We start from the raw sequence: 22,691 nt of genomic DNA, 5'->3' as shown, positions 1-22,691 counted from the left end.
CTAGGAGTAAAACATGGAGTAAAAACATGGAGGAAATGATAAATTATTAGAAACCTGAAAAAATATGTAAGTCCTTACCATGTTTCTAGTATTTTCATTCTGCTCCCCCTTTGGGTTCTCAAATTACTGGGGAGAAGTTTCTACATAAATCTGCACTTTTTTTTCTTTTCCTGCGGTAGCTACTCTAAAATTATGGCAAGTTACGCAATCCTCTCTACTCTACTTCCTATCGACCTGCATTAGTCTTTTAAATTTTCTCCATACTTAACCAAAGTAGTGATTCATCGGTAATCACATTTCAAAATATCGAAGAAAAAAAACTTAAGAATTTCCATTTTCCAACATGTTTACTTTCTTGAGGCAAATTCTCAATGTAGAGTGAAATAATGCTTTTCAGTAAGATTAGGTTCTGGGTTACGATTTCAAACAATGGTTTTTACACTTAGAATTTCTAAGTAAGTTTTAGGGTTGAGACTTCTATAACATTCTGTAGGAGGAAGACTATCCAGCTACTAGCTGCCATGTGCTATGTCACTGCATCGGCTGGCCCAGTTCCTGCCTCCCTAGCCAGGGGCCCTGCTAAGCAGAAGCATATGGCACTGACGGAGAACACAGGCTTCAAAGTCAAACTGACAGCTGTTCACACCTTGATTCCACCACCACCCACTACGCACATAACCTTGGGTAAGTTACTCAACCTCGCTGACCTCAGACCCTCTTTAATAAATGTTGGTCATCACAAAAGACAAAATTGAAATGAATGTGAATAAGGCAGCGGGTAAGAGACCTAGTTAGCTCTTTTAATTAGTGAAGTAACCTTTTGTTTTCAATTAGCCTTGTATGCATAATGGCACTAAGTATGTTCTTAAAAGAACAACTACTGTCATTAAGAGTTTGAAGTAAAACCGGCTTCTGGATCTTCTCCTGATTGTTAGAGATAAGGGCTAAATAAAACAGCAGTAGGTTCCTAGCCTTTTTTGTATCACAGACCTCTATGAAAAATCTGATTCCTAAGATAATCTTTGACAGACATTGGCACATACCCACATACGCTAAAACTTTTATGCATGAAATCCAAGAGACTCCCAGAATCTCTGAAGATGTCTAAAACCCTCGATAGCCCATAAATTCAAGGCTGATCATCCCTGTGCATGAAAAGATAATCTCAAAAAAAGCTATATCCTGGTTATACGTGGATTTTAAATTCACATGTCACCGTTAGCACAAGTAAGGAAAACATCCTATATACTTTATAAAGTGAAAAATTCATTTAGGTGTGTAAAGTGATTTATTATAGGGCAATAATGTTTTGAAAAAAAATGTCAGAAGTTTCAAGGACATCTCTTCTCTCCTTTACGTACGGGAAGGTATAAAGATAGCATCTTTCTGAGATCAAAACAAAAGACCCTATTCTGGCAATAACAGTTCTTCAATATTAAAAAGGTGAACTTTATATAGAATTACATAGTCACAATGGAACTGTGATGATTATATAATCATTCATATTTGCAAATAGCTGTATCAGGGAAAGATATGGATTATAATTTTTTATTATTTTTTTTACTTTCATATGTTTGGCTCACATGAAAATTTTAAGGAAAACTTTTATCATATAAAATGTGTTGTACCTTTCAAGGCACAGCTATATAAATGCAACTAAAACCAGAAGGGTCAAGATGACCCTTACTGACTGTGGTTTTTGTAAATGATTATGTCACATAGAAGGTCTCCGAAATCAACGGACCTGCAGGGGAAGTCTATTCCAAAACCCCACAAAAACAGAACCAACATACATGCTAGAACTAATTTGCCTCTACAATCCTCTGGAGCAAGATGGCATTGAGAGAAGAACATAACCCAAACGAAAACAGAAGTTAAGAAAGTCATTTAGCTGTATTTTTTTTTCCATTTAATTGTATTCTCTATTTTAATGAGCTGAGTCTTACCTGGAGCCCACGAGAGGGAGTAAACAACGCCTTCGTTCCCCGGGGACGTGTGCACGGCTGTCAACGTGTTTATATCCCAGACTTTTATGGTGCCATCAAATGAAGCTGTCGCCAAAAGGTTGGGGTCGTCGGGTTTGAATTTGCAGTCAAAGATTGTTTCCACATGCCCCTGAGAATGCAGCACAAAGAAGTCAGAACTACTGGGGACAATTCATGTGATTCATGAACAAATGACAATGTCTAATCAGGTGACACATGGAACACGGTTTCAAACATCCATGTTAAAATAGATAATATATACTAACATAGTAATACAAAATGAGAATCGCTGCTGTGGTTGAATGTTCTCTGTGCTGTTATTACTAGACTCTTTTATACAGATCTAGATTTTATTCAACCACAATACCTCAAAAATCAGCAACAAAATACAAAAAAATTCCCGAGTGTCATTTGTCAACTTCAATTCAAAAACACAAAACATGTCTTTTCTGATTATTATATTTCAGAAATTTATAAAGTGGGCGCCTGGGTGGCTCAGTCAGTTCAGTGTCTGACTTTAGCTCAGGTCATGAGCTCACAGTCATGAGTTCAAGTCCTGTATCGGGCTCTCTGCTGTCAGCACAGAGACTGGAGACTGCTTCAGATCCTCTGTACCCCCTTTCTCTGTCCCTCCCCAGCTTGTGCGCTCTCTCTCTCTGTGTCTCAAAAAATAAATAAAAATACTACAAGAAAAGAAATGTATAAAGTAATTAACTATTAACAGTTACTGTGTCTTTCCGGTAGCATAATAAAAGACGAAGATAAAACTGAAACTATGGGCCCTTAAATGCAACTACTCTTTTTTATACCATGACGTACGCCAAAAGAGTGTCATGATTTGGGGAGAATTGAAAAGTATCCAGCATGGCTTTGGTTTTTAATTAGTCTTATTCCAAATTTTCTAACAACTTTATTCTTTAAAAATTGTAAGGAAAAAAAAAATCACCGTCTCTTCAGACTGGCAGGCATTATCAAAATGAAAGGAGCCACTGCAATAACTTATCATCAAGGACTATTTGTTTTTTTTAGAACTATAAAACGTTTTCTAAAGAAAACATTTTGAAATGAAGACACATACTCGATAGAAACTCTACTGAACTTCGATTGCATGACTACTCCTTTGCTAATAGAAGTTGTTACAAATTTAAATGTAGTTTTGTATTTTTCCCTCTTCCCTTTCATAAATTTTTGTTGTAAGCAAATGGTAATCTGAAGTAGGAGAAGAGTTCACCACACTGGGAAATAATTTACATGGAAAGAAAATTAAATAATCTAGAAAAAATCTACAAATGGAATGTTTAAAAATAAGCTACACATCGTTACAACATTTTTTTTGGTTACCTTTCCATTTTTTTTTGAAGATGAAATTAAACATGTCCTAAAATGATACAGTCTTAGTGATTCTTTCCCTCAATTTTTTTTTTTACCCAGGGCAACTATAGCTCTAGATCCATTTTCTAAGTTTTTCTGCATAAAAACAACCAACACTTAAAATTTTCTTAAGTATCTGGATCAGTCTGATGCAACATGATATACATTATTACATGCCTTCATTCAACTAAACTTAATAAAGTCTGGCTGTGTGGCAGGCACGATTTCACGTCATGGGGATAAAAAACATGAGTCCACAGCAAGTCTGTATTCTATTTTACACGGGGGCTTCATGATCACAAGAACAGAAGTTCACAGAATCAACAGATTTATTGTACTGATTCAATAACAACAATAAATCTTAGGAGAACACTGAACTCAACCTTATTCATTTCACAGATATGAACAATAAAGCTTGGACTTGTCCTTCCTTCTAAAAGAATACCGGTTTCTTATTTTACTTCCAAAATACAGTACAGCAATGTAATTTCCCAATACTACATGAAGGAGCCACAGGGTGTGCACAAAAATGGGAACACTACCAACCATATGCAGTAATCATGATAAAACTAAATACTAATGAAGTGTAATGTTTAAAATTTTAAGAAACGTAATAGTTTTCTTATCATCCTATATAAAATTCTAAATTGTTGCAGCCAACCAAGATAAGGTCCTAACATACGATCCTTTGGAAAAATAAGTTTAACAATATTAATATGCAAGTAAAAGTAATTATCATATGCTACCACAAAATAAGTGTTGTTTATAAAGGAAGGAATGACTTACCAAGTCCCTAAGAAAATCCCACTTCTTGGCTCCTAGGTCATAAAGCCCAACCCCACCATCCAAGAAACAGCACACGACATGACCGGGAGGAAGAGAAAATGCTTGATTCTGTGTCAAAGTTGGGGGAGGAACTGCTTCACTCGTTGAGGACGTATAATGATTTTTCGTTGGAGACTGGGTTGAAACTAAAAAAGAAAAGAATAAACAGGTAAGTATTTATACCAACAGCTTCCCATAGTTTATAAAGATGCCCCTTTGTTTCCTTTTATCCAGAATTTATATCAATAAACCGCTAGACGATAACCATATTTTCTGCCACAGGAGTAATTCAGCAGCACTGTCAAAAACCATACATACATCTATGTAGAGGTGGAGATGATTTTGCAAGGATATGTATAAACGTGCAGGTGGAGAAAAACGGATGAAAATTAGTGAGTGAGGAACGACAATATGTGGTAAATACCTGGTTTCATATCTCCCCATAAATTAAAGCACAGCATGATTATTTTTTAATTAGAATCTTCTCTCAAAATGCTGACTAATGGCTCACTTCCCCTCTACAGACACAAACATGCATGAAAGTTTTTATTTCAAGGCTAATAACGCTCTTCCACTAATTTCCAATCCAATGAAAATAATTATTTTTGACGTTATTTATAATTCAAATTTAGCACCCAAATTAAGAATCACAACTGTCTGACGTACATTTACATCGCAATTTTTCTTTCTTCTTCCTTAGGTTTATTTTTACTGTTCATATATTTCCATTTCTCAACTTTCGATTATATTCTTTGTCTCATATTTTGTCTTCTTTCAAGAAGTTTTGCCTTAGAATGTGAATATTTTCTTGCAAACACAAATCAAAGTAATGATACTGCTGTAAATGATCAGACCAATCTATATTAGTTAAATAATGGAATATAAATAAAAATATTTTCCAGTAAATTCTTTTTGATCCAAATAAAGCCTTCCTTACTACCTTCAATTTGATAATATTCATTTCTCAGAATCTGAGAATTACAGGAAGCCCAAACTAGCATAAACCATGAATAACAAAAAAGGCATTTGGTTCAACAAAATTCTGCTGACAGTTTGGTTAAAATTAGTATGTTCCATGGCTGGTTTCTCTAATATTTTAATTTGTTGACATTATGGGTGATTGTGACATTAAAAAAAAATTGTTTTTAATGTTTGTTTTTGAAGGAGAGAGAGACAGAGTGTGAGGGGGGTGGGCAGAGAGACAGGGAGACGCAGAATCTGAAGCAGGCTCCAGGCTCTGAGCAGTCAGCACAGGGTCGGATGTGGGGCTCGAACCCACAAAGCGCGAGATCATGACCTGAGCCGAAGTCGGATGCTCAAATGACTGAGCCACCCAGGTGCCCACTGTGACATCTTTTATGTACCTATGTATCTATAACTTATCTTTTTGAAGAATTTGGTGACTATGTCTATATTTGAAAGTTTTCATTTTCACATTTTTTTTTTATTCCACATTTTGTTACATTAAAAAATTGAGGAGGGGAGAGGAATGAGATAGATATCTAACAATGGGTAGCCTGAAGTGATCTACTAAAAAAATCACAAGATGGCTATGTGCTTCTTTTTATTTTTGTTATTATCTCTAATGGGCAGGGGAGAAACTGTAATAGTTCAGTCATCCCATGGTAGCAACTAAACACAACTAACTTCAAAAAAATACAGGATGCATGGATATGCTGGCCTCCAGCACAGGACTTGTCTGGCCCTAATGTTTCTGTCCCCTACAGTTTCCAGGATCCAGGAGTGTTAGGCCTGCACAGCAAAGCTTAAATGTATGGAAAGCCTAGAAATGTATGAAAGCTCTGCCAACACAGAGACCTTCCCCTACTTGCATCACCCACTAAATTCGACACCAAATTTGCAACCAAAACCATAAGGCTTTGATTAGGTCTTGCTAATTTTTTACTGTATTCTAAAGAGGGGCAGGAGTAAGGAGGCGTCAGGAGCTCTTGAATGCTCGATCATTAAATTCCCTTCCCCATGTTCTTCTCCGATCCAGACAAAAATGAAAGCACTACGAACCACATGGAGCAATCATGATGGACTTAACAGGAAGTCAATCTCTTTTTCCTCCCTTAATTTGAATTAAGAAAAATTCTAAACCTCCCCCACATGCCAGATGGTTTCCTTTAGAGCTTAAGTGTAGTTTATTATTTCTCTTCATTAAAAAAGCAACAAAAGATAATCGAGAAAAAAAGTAGACAAAAATAAATAATATCCTAAATAGCAGCTATGAGTCCAGTGACAACTGGTATTCACACATGTAACATATGTTCCAGAGCCTAGGTTTCAAGCATTTGGGTTCTTTCTACTTTCTTATAAACCCTACAGATTGTAAAAGAGCCACAGTTAAGACATAAAATGTCCTAGTTCAGACCAATGTTATTTGATCCCATTACTCGCGATATTTGCTATTTTCACAATGATCATTGTTTCATTTTCCCCATGTAGATAATTTGAGATTATCTTAACATTCTCATTTATTAGCATTTTTTCCTCTTTTTAAATTCATTAGCATTTAAAAAATGCAACTTGGCTCTAAATATTTTCAACTTAGTAATATTAGATATTATGTGGCCTTAACGGGTCCTTTAGTACATACGTTGTCAAAGGCTATTTTTAAAAATCTGCTTTTCAGGAGCATATAGTATTTGCTATGTTTATATATCATTATATCAGTCACTTCATTTGATAGCAACAAATCTGACATTTTAAAATAGTACATTTTGATGATATTTTTACTTACATTTTTTTCTTGGAGGAGAATTAAGTACATGTAAGCAGTGAAACCCTGTTTTCTTTAGTTTAAAATTATCTATAGGTGTTGTTCGTGAAACATTCCAAATACGCAAAACACCCACTTGAGAATCTAGTCGGATGAAGAAAACAGCATTGTATTAACGAATATTATTTGAAATATAAAATGCCCAGACATAAAAGAAATAATGAAAACCTCAACTTGTAGATTCTTAGCACCACTTATCAACATTCTTCAAACAATATTGCACAATAACACAGAGAAACAGATGAAATAGTATTCATCCTTTACATTTTTGGCTCGTTTTGCTTTCACTTTTCTGTTCCAAATCCTCTCCTAGGGTGAAAGACTGCCTACCTTGGCAGTATCCCCTACAAAGGTTATCATCAGAGTCTGATCACAAAAAAGGCAGCCCACTGCCCCACTTGCTTCAGGAAAGCCATCTACAGAAACTGTCCACCGCTAACACTAAGTAATATTTTGTCTTTTCAAATGCTGGTAAAATGCTCCCTCGCCCACTTGTCAGCAAACAAGGACTACCTAAGGGCCAATTAGAAAGCTCCCTCCCTTCCAAAAAATCCCACCTATTATATACAAGCTACTTTGGAAAATATTCTGGCAGTGCCTCACATGATAACGAAAGCTACCATATGACTCGCCAGCTTCACTCCCACACATACACCAAACAGAACGATAAACACGTCCACACAAAAATCTGTATGCAAACGTTCATCACAGCATTATTTACGATAGCAAAAAAAAAAAAAAGTGGAAAGAAGGTAAATGTCTGTCAACTGGTACATGGCTAAACCAAGTGTGGCGTGGCCACACAATGGAGTAGTATCCTTGCACAAAAAGGAATGATGCACCGCAACATGGATGAACCTTGAAAACTTTACGGTTAAGTCAAAGAAGCCAGACACACGCACTGAACCATTCCAGTTCTCGGAAATGTCTGGAGTAGGTAAATCCACAGAGAGAGAGAGCAGTTTAGCAGCTGACATGCACTCCTGTGTGCACCTGGGGCTGTGGACAGCGGCTGACGGAGAGTGCCTGCTAATGGTTACAGAGTCTACCGGGGCAACGACAAAATGTTGCGGCAGGAGGTGGTGGCAACGGATGTACAACTTTGCGCCTACAGAAGTCGCTGAAGTCTACGCTTCAAAATGCTGTTTTATTGCATGTGAATTTTAACTCCGTAATAATGAAAGCATACTGAAAATGTTCAGGTCTATCATCAATTATATCCTAGGAAGTGAAAGGCCATTTCGATACTTAAGTAAGACTCCATGCACTTCCACGTGTGACCTAAGTGCTTAAGGATGTCAAGAATTTCTTTAAGACGGTGGGCAGCATGCAAACTCTCTTATCCCACATGAAGCAAATGTGGGAGGTAGTCACACAGTAGCTCAAAGTACTCGGCCTTTCAGAGACTTCTCTCTTGGACCCTAAGTGAACAACAGAAGTAGTTATTTAATCCTTAATTACCATTTTGAATGTCCTCATTTTCCCTTCCCATCACTTCTTAGCTTTACTAATTCTCTCACAATTAGGCAACCACGAAGGGGCTTCTGTTCTAGCCATGGTAATAAATTCCACTTTCATTTCCAACCTACATTGAAAATGCCTTGGTCTCTCTCGGTACCCGTGGCCCCTGACGACCAAAATCATCGGTGAGGAAACAAGCTCCCAGCCAGGTCAACCGTTTTTCTAGTCAGTACTTTTCCTGTCATCCTTCCATGCCTGAAACTGTATTGTCTGTGTCTTCTGTATGCACGTGAACACAAAAACATGAGCGCACGTGTGTGTACATGTGTGCTCATACAGACTATATTCCAGTTTATTATCAAAAACCTGGAAAACTGGGCCTTAATTTCATTTTTATCATCATGTTAATGACACACAATATAAAGGAAAGTAAACTAGGCATTTATTATAATAAATGATAATAAAGGAAAGTAAACTAGGCATTTACTATAATAAATAATACTGGGATATTAATTCATTTTACACAAAATTAACCAATAAAAGGGTATCATTTCCCTGACTCCATTAAAGAATAAACATATATTTAAAACTCTGGGGACCAGGGTAAACTTACCTCCAGTGACAAACATCCCGGGAGCACTGGGAACCCAGGCCAAGCACTGGACAGAAGCCGCTGCACTGCGAAAATTAAATGTTGTGATGCAGTAAAGGGATTCCGAATCTAGTAGGCGAATTCCAAAGTGCAAATTAGCCACAAGGAGATAATCGGTAGACAGCGGGTCCCATTCCAGGGCTGTCACTGGATCTTCTTCATCTGTCCCTTCAAGAGAGTCAGGTCTCAGAACATGTTTCTGACTTTTACTACCTATTAAAATATAAAGAAGAAAGATTTTAAACACAAGGCTCAAAAGAAAATTATTGAGGCGCGCCTGGGTGGCTAAGGCAGTTAAGCGTCCAACTTCAGCTCAGGTCGTGATCTCGCAGTCCGTAGGTTCGAGCCCTGCGTCAGGCTCTGTGCTGACAGCTCAGAGCCCAGAGCCTGCTTCGGCTTCTCTGTGTCCCTCTCTCTGCCCCTCCCCGGCGCGTGCGTGCTCTCTTTCTCCCTCAAAAATAAATAAAAACATTAAAAAAGAAAAGAAAATCAGTAACTGCGATCGTATTAATTTTCTCTCTGCATAGTGCTGAAGTCTGGCATCTGTGTGCAGAAGTCACCATGGACACTTGAGCGCAGGAGGACGTGGAAGCCTCAGCTGCAATCCCTAGAGCCCAAATGCTTCTGTTTGTTCCCAAAACGCCAAAGGAAAAAGACGCAGATAAAGAATACCAATGCTCTTGTCATCAACTACAGTTTGCACTGAGTTACAACAGTGTAGAGGCGGGGAGGTGCTTACCAAGAGGAGCACCTGTAGTGATTAAAAGCACAGACTTGGCAGTGGACTGCCTGGGTGCAAAGCCTGGTTCCACCACGGACAAGCTGCGTTCTCGGACAGGACACCGAGTCTCTGTGTGCTCGGGTTCCTCATTTGTATGATGGAGAACAGAACAATACTTAGCTTGCAGGGTTTTGTTAAAGATTAAGGGAGTTAGCTGCTTAAAGGGCTAAGAACGGGAGGGCCTCTTAGAAGCATCATATCGGTATTTACTGTCCCTCCTCGTGCATCAGAGCATCTGTCGTAACCATAACTCACTCCCGACATCAGGTACAAATAAGGCAGCCAGAAAAACAGAGACATAAAACATGTGGAACTGAATGAAGCAAAGAATGATCAAACAATCCTCTTGTGCCTTCCCAACTGAGATACAACTGGCAATAGGGAAAAACATGCTTCTGTTGATACACCACACAGGGCTCCAATTAGTCGGCCTCGGTTCCCAGAAGAACGGCAGTGAAGCAACAGAATTCAGAGGCCATGATGTTAACACAAAGAACCCACTCCTCCTGAGTATTATAAACCCTGCAAAGCGTGTTTACTAAACCATAACCCACTGACAGACACCAGAGCCCTTTCTGTAATCTCATCATTACACATTGTTTTTCAACGTACCAGATTATAAAAGGAGAAAAAATAAATTTCCTTGGATATATCTGTAAAGTGAACTGAACACCTTACAGTTTCTGGCCTGGGAATAAATTTGTCAGAATACACTGCTCTTCATAATGCTCATCTTACAAGGGCAGAATTTTATTTAGAATTTTTACACATAAAATCATAGAAGGCACATGTGATGTTTCATCAAAACTTATCAAATTTTTGCAATCATCATCAAGAAAAGTTTGGTTCTTCTTGCCCCAAATAAGCACCTTGCTAAAGTGCTATTTGATATAACAAACAGTAATGAATATTAAAATAGCTATTCACTGTAAGCCAGAGAGAGGAAGAAAAATTGATTCACCTAAGTTGTCCTAGTTATTTCTTAAGTAATTTTTAGGTATTTGCATATGCCAGTTAATATCAATGGCTTATTAAAAATATTCCAGCATGCAAAAAAAAAAAAAAAAGTAAATGCTAAATATTGAAATTGGGTTGCTTCAAAGCCCCATACAGTCAATATGATTATGAGTTATAGCCATTGTTTCCTGTTCTGTCTAGTACCAACATTTTTATTGTTAAAAAATAGAAAGCTAAATCTGTAAAATTTTACAGCCAGGCATTAGAACAAGAGCTGATAATACTTTCATTATTTTATATGTATTTATGTTACTATTATTTATGTTCCATTTTATTATACAAATATCAGACAACTTGTGTTGTTAGATGAGGACAGGAGTGTATGACAAGACTCAGTAAGAAGATGAGGTTGACAATTTCTGTATGAAAAACAAAAACTGGGGCAAAGGAAAACTAGGGTTGAAAAATAAAATAATGAGGATAATGTATAATACACATATCTGTTCAAATTTTCATTTTGAGACCAGCAGCCCAAGCAAAGTGGAAAGAAATCAAGAAAGGTTACATAACTCAGGGTCCATAGGATAAAAATAAAACAAAAAGACAAAAAAAAAATGTGCTCAGGAGAAGCACAACTTTTCCCAGAAATGAGACCAGCAATACATGTCTCCTGTGTGTTTTCAAAAAGGGAACACAGCATTACATAGGGACAATGTCATCAACGTTCCTAAAATAAAACCATGCAAATTTGATTAATGCACATCCTTGGAATAATACCAAAGTCAATTCAATGAAAACATTCCTATTATGAGGTTAAAAAAAAATTCCAATGACCTGGCTTTGTCCAAAACTATTTAAAATAGCTAAAGCAGTTTTCTAATGTTTTTGGCCCTAGATTCCTCTGCTCATATGTGGATCTGTACATGATCCAATACATTATTAAACAGAATAAAGTGGTGCTTTTCAGACTGAAAGGGAGAAGGTGCAAAAGAGAGATAAAGACAGGAAAGCAGAGAGCCTGAGGTCTTAGCCTCCTGTAAGAACTGGGGAGGACATTAATTTCATCTTGTTGCACAGACATAGAACCACCTGTTGTGCCAATAAGTCATTAAGAAAGTGACCCCTCCTTAGGAAAGGACAATACCAGTATGAATACCAACAGCCTCAAAGCTTCAAACTCACAGTGCAGAATGTAGTATTAGAACAAAAAGTAGTATGTCCTTCACAACCATTAGCTCACATATGTGCAAGAGGAAAATACATAGCAGGATTATACCTTTTCTGATGTTGTGTACATATTCATTGCTATACATCCTATGGAATAAATGAGGTCAAGTCTGTTCGGGGTGGTTACCCATACAGGGAATTGTGTTCCCCTAAAAGATGTTGAAGTCCCAACCTCCAAGAATCTGTGAATGTGATTTTACTTGGAAATGGGGTATTTGCAGATGATAAATTAAAACGAGGCCATTAGGGCAAACAATAATCCAACATGACTGTGTCCTTATAAAAAAGAGAAATTTGGACACAGAGACCTGCATGCACACAGGGAGAACACCATGTGAACAGCGATGTTATGTTGTCACAAGCTAAGGAACCAGAAACTAAGAGACAGGCTAGAACAAAAAGCTTTCCCTGGTGCCTTCAGGGGGCCTGCTAACACTTTGATTTTGTGTCTCTGGTCTCTAGAATTAAGTCACAATAAATGTGTTGTTCTAAGCCATCCCGTGTGTGGAACTTGGTTAGGGCAGCCCTTGCAAGTCAACACATGGGTGGACCCAGAAAAATCATTTGATGACACGGGTAAAATGCACAAATTACTTTAATAACTTGAAGATGAGTTATGGGAAAATCTGGGCCCTTCTAGAAGTGACATGGGTTGGACTGCTGAAATATTATACATCCTAGCCTGACTGAAATCCACAAAAGGGAAATAAGGGAAAGGAAGTCTTTATCAACATGCCTATCCTTTCTATGCCAGAATGAGCATACAACATCTCAGTGTTTTAGGTCTTAGATACATAATACAATGTTTCAATGTCTTAGGAGTTAAAACCTCCAAAAATGCCTACTAGCAACAACAGACTAGTAACAATAATAAAGCAAGAAAAGAAAGCCACGGTCAAGGAAAAAGGAGATGGCCACAATGACAAATTATAAAACATGAATAATATCTAGAATGAAATTTGGACCAAAGTAAGCACACCCTCCTCAGTATCCTCTTTAGAGCTCAAAAAGATTCTCAAAAAGAAAGTATAACAATCCAGGGTGCCTGGGTGGCTCAGTCAGTTAAGCGTCTGACTTCAGCTCAGGTCATGATCTCACAGTTCGTGGGTTCAAGCCCCGCATCGAGCTCTGTGCTGACAGCTCAGAACCTGGAGCCTGCTTTGGATTTTGTGTCTTCCTCCCTCTCTGCCTCTCCCCTGCTCGTGGTCTCTCTCTCTCTCTCTCTCAAAAATAAACACTTAAAAAAAATTTTTAAGTGAATATCAGATCCTGTTTGAAATATATTTGAGATAAGATGACCCCAATATACCAATGTTTAATGTAACATTTTTTAACTTTAGAAAGATTGTTCCTTTAAGAAATATTTATTTGAATTTTCATGATTTCTTTGGTTCAATTTCAATTTTTTTCTTCCATTAATTTCAGGTAAGTTGAATGTAATCTGTTTTGTGAAAGTAGCGATCCTAACCGTAAAAAGCGCTTTTACCCATCTATCTAATGAATCAGGAGTCACATTTATTAACAGAGGTACCAGATGGCTAAAAGGATGTTTCTCAAATGGTAGCCATCCTTATTTATGAGTGGAGAGCTATTTAGGCAATTTTTAAAATTTTTCATTGCACAACTTCTCATTGTTTAAATTAAAAAAATAAACATAATTACTCAGACCCTTTAATTGAGCCAGATTGGTTAACTAGTGGGGGGCTCCACAGAGTTATCATTCCTTTTTATCTCAGGTTCAAAGTCTTTGCTAAGGGGTTGCAGCATCACAATGGTATTGTACAAGCAGGTAGGAAAGTATTTTTGAGTTGTATTAGTAAGTCATCATATATTTCTTTTTTTTGTAATGTTTTTATTTTTTAAAACTTTTTTTTTTAATTTATTTTGAGAGAGAGCAGAGGAGGGGCAGAGAGAGAGGGAGTGAGAACCCAAGCAGGCTCTACCCTGTCAGTGCAGAGCCTGAGGCGGGGCTTGAACTCACAGACCATGAGATCATGACCTGAGCTGAAACCAGGAGTCAGACACCCAATCAACTGAGCCACCCAGGCACCCCAAGTCATCATATAGTTCTTCTGTGTGTCCTTATTCATTCAGGCCACTTTCTAGGTAAATGTGCAAAAATGAACAACAGACTTAGAACAATAAAATTATGGGGCAAGTGACAAGATTTAGGCTAATGCCAAGTCCAAACTGCACAGAGGAGTTATATCTATTACAACAACACTTCATGGTGCTGGATTATATTTGCACAACTATTATTTTACAATTAAAATATTGTTGACTTTGGCTGTATGTCGTGGAGAAAAGAAATTGTAAGTTAAGAAAAATAAACTTCAAGAGATCTTGACTAATTAAATTCTTACCTGGTTGAAAAATTGATAGACTTCCATCAATATGACCAAATACAACTTTCCCCCTTTTTTGGCTATGCCATCTGAATATACAGATATCAGACAAGAAGCTGTGAGCTTCCCTGTGAACAGTCACCCCACTCTCTGGTCCTGAGATGGTCCAAATGAACAGCGGGCCTCTGTGGGAAACAAATGCCACTGTATCACCTGCATTCCAGCACCAGCTAAGAGAGGCAGGCACCCCTAGAATAAACAAAATATAGACACGTAATAGACACATGTGGAGGAAGACCAGACCATGAAATACTATTTACGTTGCACACTGCTGAAACAACTTAAAATATAACAATAGTCTTGTTATTAAAATAATGTTACCTTCTAAGTTGGGAATTGGACTTATAAAGTAACCCAAAGACTATAGGCCACCTGTGTAGGGTGCTTCCAAAATGGAAAAATACCTAGTTAGGGTTAAAACTACTAATATGATAATACGCTTCATATATTCAGGCATTTATAGAGGTTTTTTTTTTTCTTTCAGAAACTATGTAATCAAGCATTAAATTCCTATTGAGTTTTCGTATAGAAGACTTGCTATAGGCATTCTAGGTATAAACGTATGGGATACGATTCCTGCTTTACAGGACCTTAAACACAAGATAAAAATATAAAGTCCTGGGAAGATAAGGATCCATTGTATGAAAAGTTGAATGCTGCTATATTATTGTTTAAAAACAATAAAATTAATGCTATAGGACTGCCTGGGTGGCTCAATGAGTTGAGCGTCCAACTCCTGATTTTAGCTCAGGTCATGATCACAGGATCATGGGACTGAGCCCTGCATGGGGCTCCACGCTGAACATGGAGCCTACTTAAGATTCTCACACTCTCTCCCTCTGTCCCTCTCCCATGCTTGCGCTCTCTCTCTCTAAAATAAAAAACAAATAAATAAAATTTAAAATTAATGCCACAGTCTATGTTTTATCAGGGCTTACATTCACATCTTAGCACTGCTTCACATGAACTAAACAAATAACTACCTCTTAAACCTCTGCCTTCTCATCTACAAAATGGATATAAGTAAAAACAGCTGAACACCTATTCCACATGCATGTTAAGAAAGGATATATAATAATGTATGTAAAAGTCCCTTTTAAACTATAAAAGACATACTAAAGTTAATTGTATTCTCTTCACCATTACAGTGATCAAATAAATCATATATAAAGTGTTATGGTAAATTTCTAACTCAAGACAGAAATTATAAACGTGCCAACAAAGATACTTTAAGCAACTGCGTCAGAATCAGCAAACTGAATATGTGTATCAGATCATTTGGAATTAGGGCCCAGGAATCTATCTGTAACAAGGTTCTCCAAATGATTTTGATGTGTAGAAAGGTGTGTAAACCACTGGGCTACTGTCCTGAAAAGAAACTGGATCTGAATTATACCTTGAGAGACAGCAGCAGACTTTAATATGTGGGATGAGTGGTATTTCCGAGGAAAAGGAAATGGTATGAATAAAGACACAGTCGGAAGCTGTTCATGGACAGTAAACTCAGTTTGTGTCACAGTCCTTACCACCCCACGGGCAGCAACTGGACGCCTAATGCCTGCCTTGGGGCCTGCCATCAAATGGGAACTCCATAAATGTTTATAGAAGGAATGAAAGAGCACATGAATAAGGCCATTAAAAAGCTGATGTGGTTTAGCATCCATTAACAGAAGGAGAACTTCCCAGTAAGGAGTAAGAGAATGGGTCAAACCACCACAGCACATGTGGAGAAAGCCAGAAAGCTGGGTCTCTGAATTGGGTTTCAGGAAACGCAGCGAGGAAGAGAAGGGACCAGAAACAGTGTCACACAGTTAAGACGGAAAACACTTCTGTAGTGGCTTAGTATGTGTAAGCACTTCGAAGAGCTCTACAGAATATCAACTCATTTAATTCTCTCCCAAATACTCTGAGATGGGCAGGTAGTACTATTACCCACTGTTAACGTGTTTTGGGTTGTTTTTTTTTTCCTGGATGGATATTACCAAGTATGATTTTTTCCAAGTTGATGATAATTTTAACATTTTACATTTAAACAAACTAATACTTGTTTCCTTTTAAGTGTATTTTTTCATTATTGTGGAATACAGAATGATGAAATGAAAATACAGAGGCAACATCAAGTTCAACTGCTGTACGTGCAAGTTCTAATAGAATTTTTTTTTAAGTTGATTTAATGGAAACTTCTACTTTGCGTAAGCTGAATTCTGAAAAGAAGAAACAGAGTCTAATGCATTTCAAACTGAAATATTTACAATGAGAATGACCAAAAATATTCATGATATTTTTTTGTAAATAAATCACAAACTTCCAACCTTCAAATTAAGAAGATATTTAAAAAGAGCAAGAGGAATTTATTGTTAAGGCTCTGAAAATTTTCAAAAGAAGGAAAATGTGTAAGGAAAGGAAAAATATGTAGAAGTGATCAAAACTCTTACCACGACCATTTAATAACTGTACAATGTTAATGAAAAAGTCTTATTTAATTGTATGCTCACTGGCAAAAGAAGCCTGGTGCACACAGTAATGAATAAAAAACTCTTCCATTGTGAATGGAGGTGATGCATATGGTGTTTCATGACAAATCGGCAGATAAACTAGGTGATAATACATCAACTCATATGTACCTGTGCATAACATTTAGAAATGTTATCATGCAGGTATCGCCTGGTATAGATTTTGTGCGACAACCTCAGAAGAACAATGACATCGTACAGCATTTTAGGAGTATTTATTGTGTTATTTAAAATTAATCTCATCTAAAGCTGAATTTAAAGTATTGAGAAAACGCACTACTGATCAATATAAACAATACTGGAAAAAACCGTAGGAGGTATGATGGGGAGACAAACAGGTATGAACAGGTATAACCAGAAAAACATAAAAAATCTTATTTGGAGGCTATCAATCGCTGTTTATACATCACAAAGCCTGTACCAAAAGTATTTTGGTTTTTCCTCATTGATGTATTGAAAACCTTATGGTAAACTGTTACAATAATGGAAGCTCACTGAATAGCTGACTTAAAAAAAAAAACAAAAACTGCTCAGATATTGGAGCAAAGTACACACTATCTAGTACCGAAGCTCAAGTGAAAATAATTAGCAGGTTATGTGAACTTGGGAATGAGATTTGCATTTTTCTAGTTGAAAAATTAACCCTGTTTGGCAAATATTTTCTTAAGATGAAAGTTATATAACAAAACTCGTTTATTTTACTGGTATTTATTTTCAGCATTCCTAATGACCTAAATTTGAAAAGACAAGGAAAAAGCCACATACTAAATACGCTGAGCATAACCTTTGGCATTATGATTACTCTTGGAAGCAAGATTTAAATATAGCAGCCTATGAATTCTCTAATATTGTTGCTACACACTGAAGACTGTTCTAAAGAAATCGAACTGTCATGTCCAGGCTTTCTATCTCAAAGTGATAACCGGTCATTGTTAGAGAAACAACTGAATATAAAGAACATACCCAGCAGTTCTCAAAACCGTAATTAATAAGTGAACGTCCTTCAGTGTTCAAAAAGAGACTGAATTATTGTAACATCTAACAGAAAAATGGTTACTTCGCGTCATCATTATTATGGGGTAAGATGCTAGCCAGAAAGAGTGTAATAATATTCAATCACTAAGACCTACTTATGTGAACTAGGACTTTCCACCATGACCCAATTAAAAATAAGGGAAAGAAACCAGCTCATCAGGGCAGTGACTACATGGGTAACACGGTGTTTGTATGTTTCAGATTGGGAAAGAATGATGACCCGGCTAGGATAACTGTCTCGTTAAGAAAATCTTACCAATTACTACTTTTATATTTATTGGGGGCATTTTTGTCATATTTAAATATTAGTGAAATCATTTGGTATTGACTATGGTTTAACTGGTGTACTAAGCAAAAATATTTCATGAGATTTTGCTTCAGTTTTATACACATGTACAAACACGAGTCATGATGTGAAATGTATTTCTTACATAGACTAGCAGTAGAAAGTTTGAAAAACAGTACTTTAAAACCTAAGCTAATTTAAATAAAATATTTTTCTTACTGAAGTAAAAATAATTCACTCAATAAATCCCAGTTATAAATATACCTTTTGTATTGTCGAGCTTAGCAATGACTTTTTGTTCTGCAACATTCCAAATGATCACTAAGTTATCGGTACCGCCACTTGCAAACAGATCAGGGTTATGTGGACACCAAGAGAGAGCTGTGATTGTTTTTTTATGTTCAGACATAATTGCGTGAAGTTTGAATTCATTATAACGGTGATCCAACTAAAAAAAATATATAAATAAAACATTTCAGTGCTTCTTTTTAAGTTATACACTTTTCATTAATAATCACATTGTTTTTAAAAAGCTACATACGTGAAAATTAGTACACCTACTACCATGATATGAACACATTTCAAGCCTTGGTCTACTTTCAAACGTGAACAGTATTCAATCAGAAGTAAATCATTTTTTTAAAGTTTTTATTTTAATTCCAGTTAGCTGACATAGTTATATTAGTTTCAGGTGTACGATATAGTGATTCGACACTTCCATACGCCCCCTGGTGCTCATCATGAAAGTGCATCCTGAATCCCCTCACCCTCCTCTCCTCCATTAGTTTATTCTCTATAATTAAGATTGTTTCTTGATTTGTCTCCCTCTCTCTTGTTTTTTCCCTTTGCTTGTTTTGTTTCTTAAATCCCACATACGAGTGGAATCATAGGTCATTTGTCTTTCTCTGAGTTATTTCACCTAGCATTATACTCTCTAGCTCCATCCATGTTGTTGCAAATGGCAAGATTTCATTTTTTTTTTATGGCTGAGTAACATTCCATTGTGTGTGTGTGTGTGTGTGTGTGTATATATATATATATATATATATATATATATATATATATATATTCTACTTCTTTATCCATTCATCAATCAATGGACACTCAGTCGGCTTCCATATCTTGCCTAATGTAAATAATGTTACTATAAACAAAGGGGTGCATGTATCCCTTGGAATTAGTGTTCTTATGATCTTTGGGTAAATACCCAACAGTGCAATTGCTGGCTGGATCACAGGATAGTCCTATTTTTAACTTTTTGAGGAACCTCCATACTGTTTTCCACAGTGGCTGCACCAGTTTGCATTCCCACAAACAAGGCACGACTGTTCCTTTTTCTCCATATCCTCACCAACGCTTATTGTTTCTTGAGTTTTTTTTTAGCCATCCTGACAGGTGTAACGTAATATCTCACTGTGGTTTTAATTTGCATCTTCCTGATAAGTTACGATGTCTAGAAAAAAAAATCAGTTTTTAAAAAATAAGAGCACTGACATTAAACATAATTTATAAAAGGTAAAAATAACTGTACACTTAAATATGCATAATAATTCAGAGCTTTATATTTTCTACAGCTATATGTATTTATGAGGGAAAAACACTTGGTTTAGAATATTTTTTTCTGTAACTTTTCAATTAGATGTGAATGAAAAAATTTAGGTTAGAAAAATTAACTAGTGGGACTACACCAAAAGAAGCTTTTGCAGAGTGAAGGAAACCACCACAAAATGAAAAGGCAACCTACTGAATGGAAGAAGGTATTTGCAAATGATATATCCAATAAGGAGTTAATACACAAAACATATAAAGAACTTCTACAACTCAACACCAAAAAACCAAATAATCTGATTTAAAATGGGCAGTGGACCTGAATAAACATCTTCCAACATACAGATGTCCAACAGACACAGGAAAAAAAAATGCTGAATGTTACTCATCATCAGGGAAATGCAAATCAAAACCAGAATGAGTTATCACCTTATACCTGTCAGAATGGCTAAAATCAAAGACACAAGAAATAACAAGAGTTGAGAATGTGGAAAAAAAGGACCGCTGGTGGGAATGTAAATTGATACAGCCACCATGAAAACAGTATGGAAGTACCTCAAAAAACTAAAAAAAGAAATACCACATGATGTAGTAATTCCACCACTGGGTATTTACTCAAAGAAAATGAAAACGGCCCTATTTTTATTGTAGCATTATTTACAATAGCCAAGATATGGAAGCAACACAAGCATCTGTCTATAGATGAATGAATGGATAGGGGGCGCCTGGAATGTTCAGTCAGTTAAGCGTTGGGACTCCTGATCTGGGCTCAGGTCGTGATCTCACAGTTTGTGAGATCTGCACGGACAGTGTGGAGCCTGCTTGGGATTCTCTCTCTCCCACTCTCTCTGCGACCCTCTCCTAAACACACACGCTCTCTCTCAAAAAAATAAACAAACTTTGAAAAAACAGATGAATGGATAAAGAAGATGTGGAATATTACCCAGTCATAAAAAAGAATGAAATCTTGCCATTTGTAATGACACGGCTGCAGACAGAGGGTATGATGCTAAGTGAAATAAGTCAGAGAAAGACAAGTATCATGTGATTTCACTTATATGTGGAATCTAAAATCAAAACAAACAACAAACAGAAAAACAGGCTCCTAAATACAGAGAGCAAACTGGTGGCTGCCAGAGGGGAGGTGGGTGGGGTCATGGGTGAAATAGATAAAGGGGATTAAGAGGTACAAACTTCCAGTTACAAAAAAGCTCATGGAGATGAAAAGTACAGCAGAGTGAATACAGTAATACTGTAATAACATTGTATGGTGACAGATGTTGACTACACTTACAATCATGATCAGTGAGTAACGTGAAAAACTGTTGCATTGATATGTTGTACACCTGAAACTAATATAACATTGAATGTTAATTATACTTCAATAAAAAAATCAGGTGAAACAAACCACCTGCTCATTATTACGTTAAGATGTCTGAAGTCTGCAGAACAATGTTATCACTGGACCTATTTTATGTTATGGCTTTTTGGATGGGGCATTTCGTTGTGTTCTTATATGGAAGTGGACAAAAGAAATAGCCTAATTTTCCTATTTCCTTTGTAAATGCGCCATCAGCCAGTGCCTTTTCCTTTGTTACCTTTTTCAACATGTTTGGGATTACACCATATAGTCATTTGGTTGTACCTGGCTTTTCCTTTTAACACAATAATGAACCTTTCACACTGCTACTGGAGAGTGTTCCAAATCATTATTATATTAATTACTGATTACACCAATCTTTCTTCAACCTTATACTTGCAGTAAAATCCTGACTGCAACATGGCCTTCAATGCCCTACAACATCATGAACCTTGGCTATTTTGCAAGGCTCATTTGGTATCACGTTCTTGCTTGTTCACTCTGACCTTCCTGTTTCTCTATTACAGCAAAATCACATCTGCTTTAACGCCTGTTTGCTGTTCCCTTGGCCTTCAATGCTCTCCCCGTCTGTCTGCTCCTGGTTATTCATTCTTTCCTGTTCAGGTCTCAGTTCAAAACTGCCTCTTCACAGAGGTATTTTCTGACCACACTATCTAAATAAATTTATACACCCCTTCCCATGCCAAAACCTGTCCCCTAGCTGTATCCTTTTTTTAGTTGAGATATAGTTGACATGTAATATTAGTTTCAGGTCTACAACATAGTGATTCAACATTTGTATATACTGCTAAATGATCACTTAAGTCTAGCTATCACCACACATAGTTATAATTTCTTTTTGTGTGATGATAAATGTTAAGATCCACTCTCGGAGCAACTTTCAAATATACAACAGAGTGCCATCAACTACATTCAACATGCTGTACAATGCATCCTCATGCCTTAGTTTCTAAAGTTTTGCCTTTTGACCACCCTCACCCATTTCTCCCTCACCGCACCCCCACCTCTGGCAACCACCAATCGATTCCCTGTATCTATGAGTTCAGTTTCATTTTGTTTTTTGTTTCAGACTCCACGTATAAGTGAGATCACACAGTATTTGTCTTTCTCTGACATATTTCACTGAGCATAACACCCTCAAGTTTCATCCATACGGTAGCAAAGAGGGTTTCCTTCTTTTTATGGCTAACTACACACATTTTCTTTATTATCCGTCCATTCATCAATGGACACTTTGGTGCCTTCCAAGTCTCAGCTATTGTAAATAATGCTGCCGTGAAAATGGGAGTGCATACATCTTTTCATTTCCTTCACATAAATGCTCAGAAGCAGAATTGCTAGGTCACATGGTAGTTCAGTTTTCAATTTTTTGAGAAACCCCCATAGAGTTTTCCACAGTGGCTGCACCAATTTACATTCCCATCAACAGGGCATGAGGGTTCCCTTTTCTCCACAGCCTCACCAACACTTGTTATTTCT

General features: G+C 36.9%; 1 protein-coding gene across 1 annotated transcript in view; it reads right to left on the bottom strand.

Moving 5' to 3' along the window:
- The window catches only part of WDR17 (WD repeat domain 17), a 106,386-nt gene that overhangs the window by 41,156 nt on the left and 42,539 nt on the right, over window positions 1–22,691 (bottom strand). Inside the window, exons 3-8 of the mRNA XM_042934208.1 lie at window positions 18,548–18,731; window positions 14,408–14,638; window positions 9,041–9,292; window positions 6,928–7,050; window positions 4,143–4,327; window positions 1,947–2,115 (exon numbers count right to left, since the gene is read on the bottom strand). Coding sequence (XP_042790142.1) covers window positions 1,947–2,115; window positions 4,143–4,327; window positions 6,928–7,050; window positions 9,041–9,292; window positions 14,408–14,638; window positions 18,548–18,731 — 1,144 coding nt within the window. The remainder of the gene's footprint in view (window positions 1–1,946; window positions 2,116–4,142; window positions 4,328–6,927; window positions 7,051–9,040; window positions 9,293–14,407; window positions 14,639–18,547; window positions 18,732–22,691) is intronic.

This window comes from Panthera leo, chromosome B1 (genome assembly GCF_018350215.1).
Source record: "Panthera leo isolate Ple1 chromosome B1, P.leo_Ple1_pat1.1, whole genome shotgun sequence".
Classification (NCBI taxonomy): domain Eukaryota; kingdom Metazoa; phylum Chordata; class Mammalia; order Carnivora; family Felidae; genus Panthera; species Panthera leo.
Note: the sequence above shows the minus strand (reverse complement) of the source record. Positions and strands in the feature narration are given on the sequence as shown.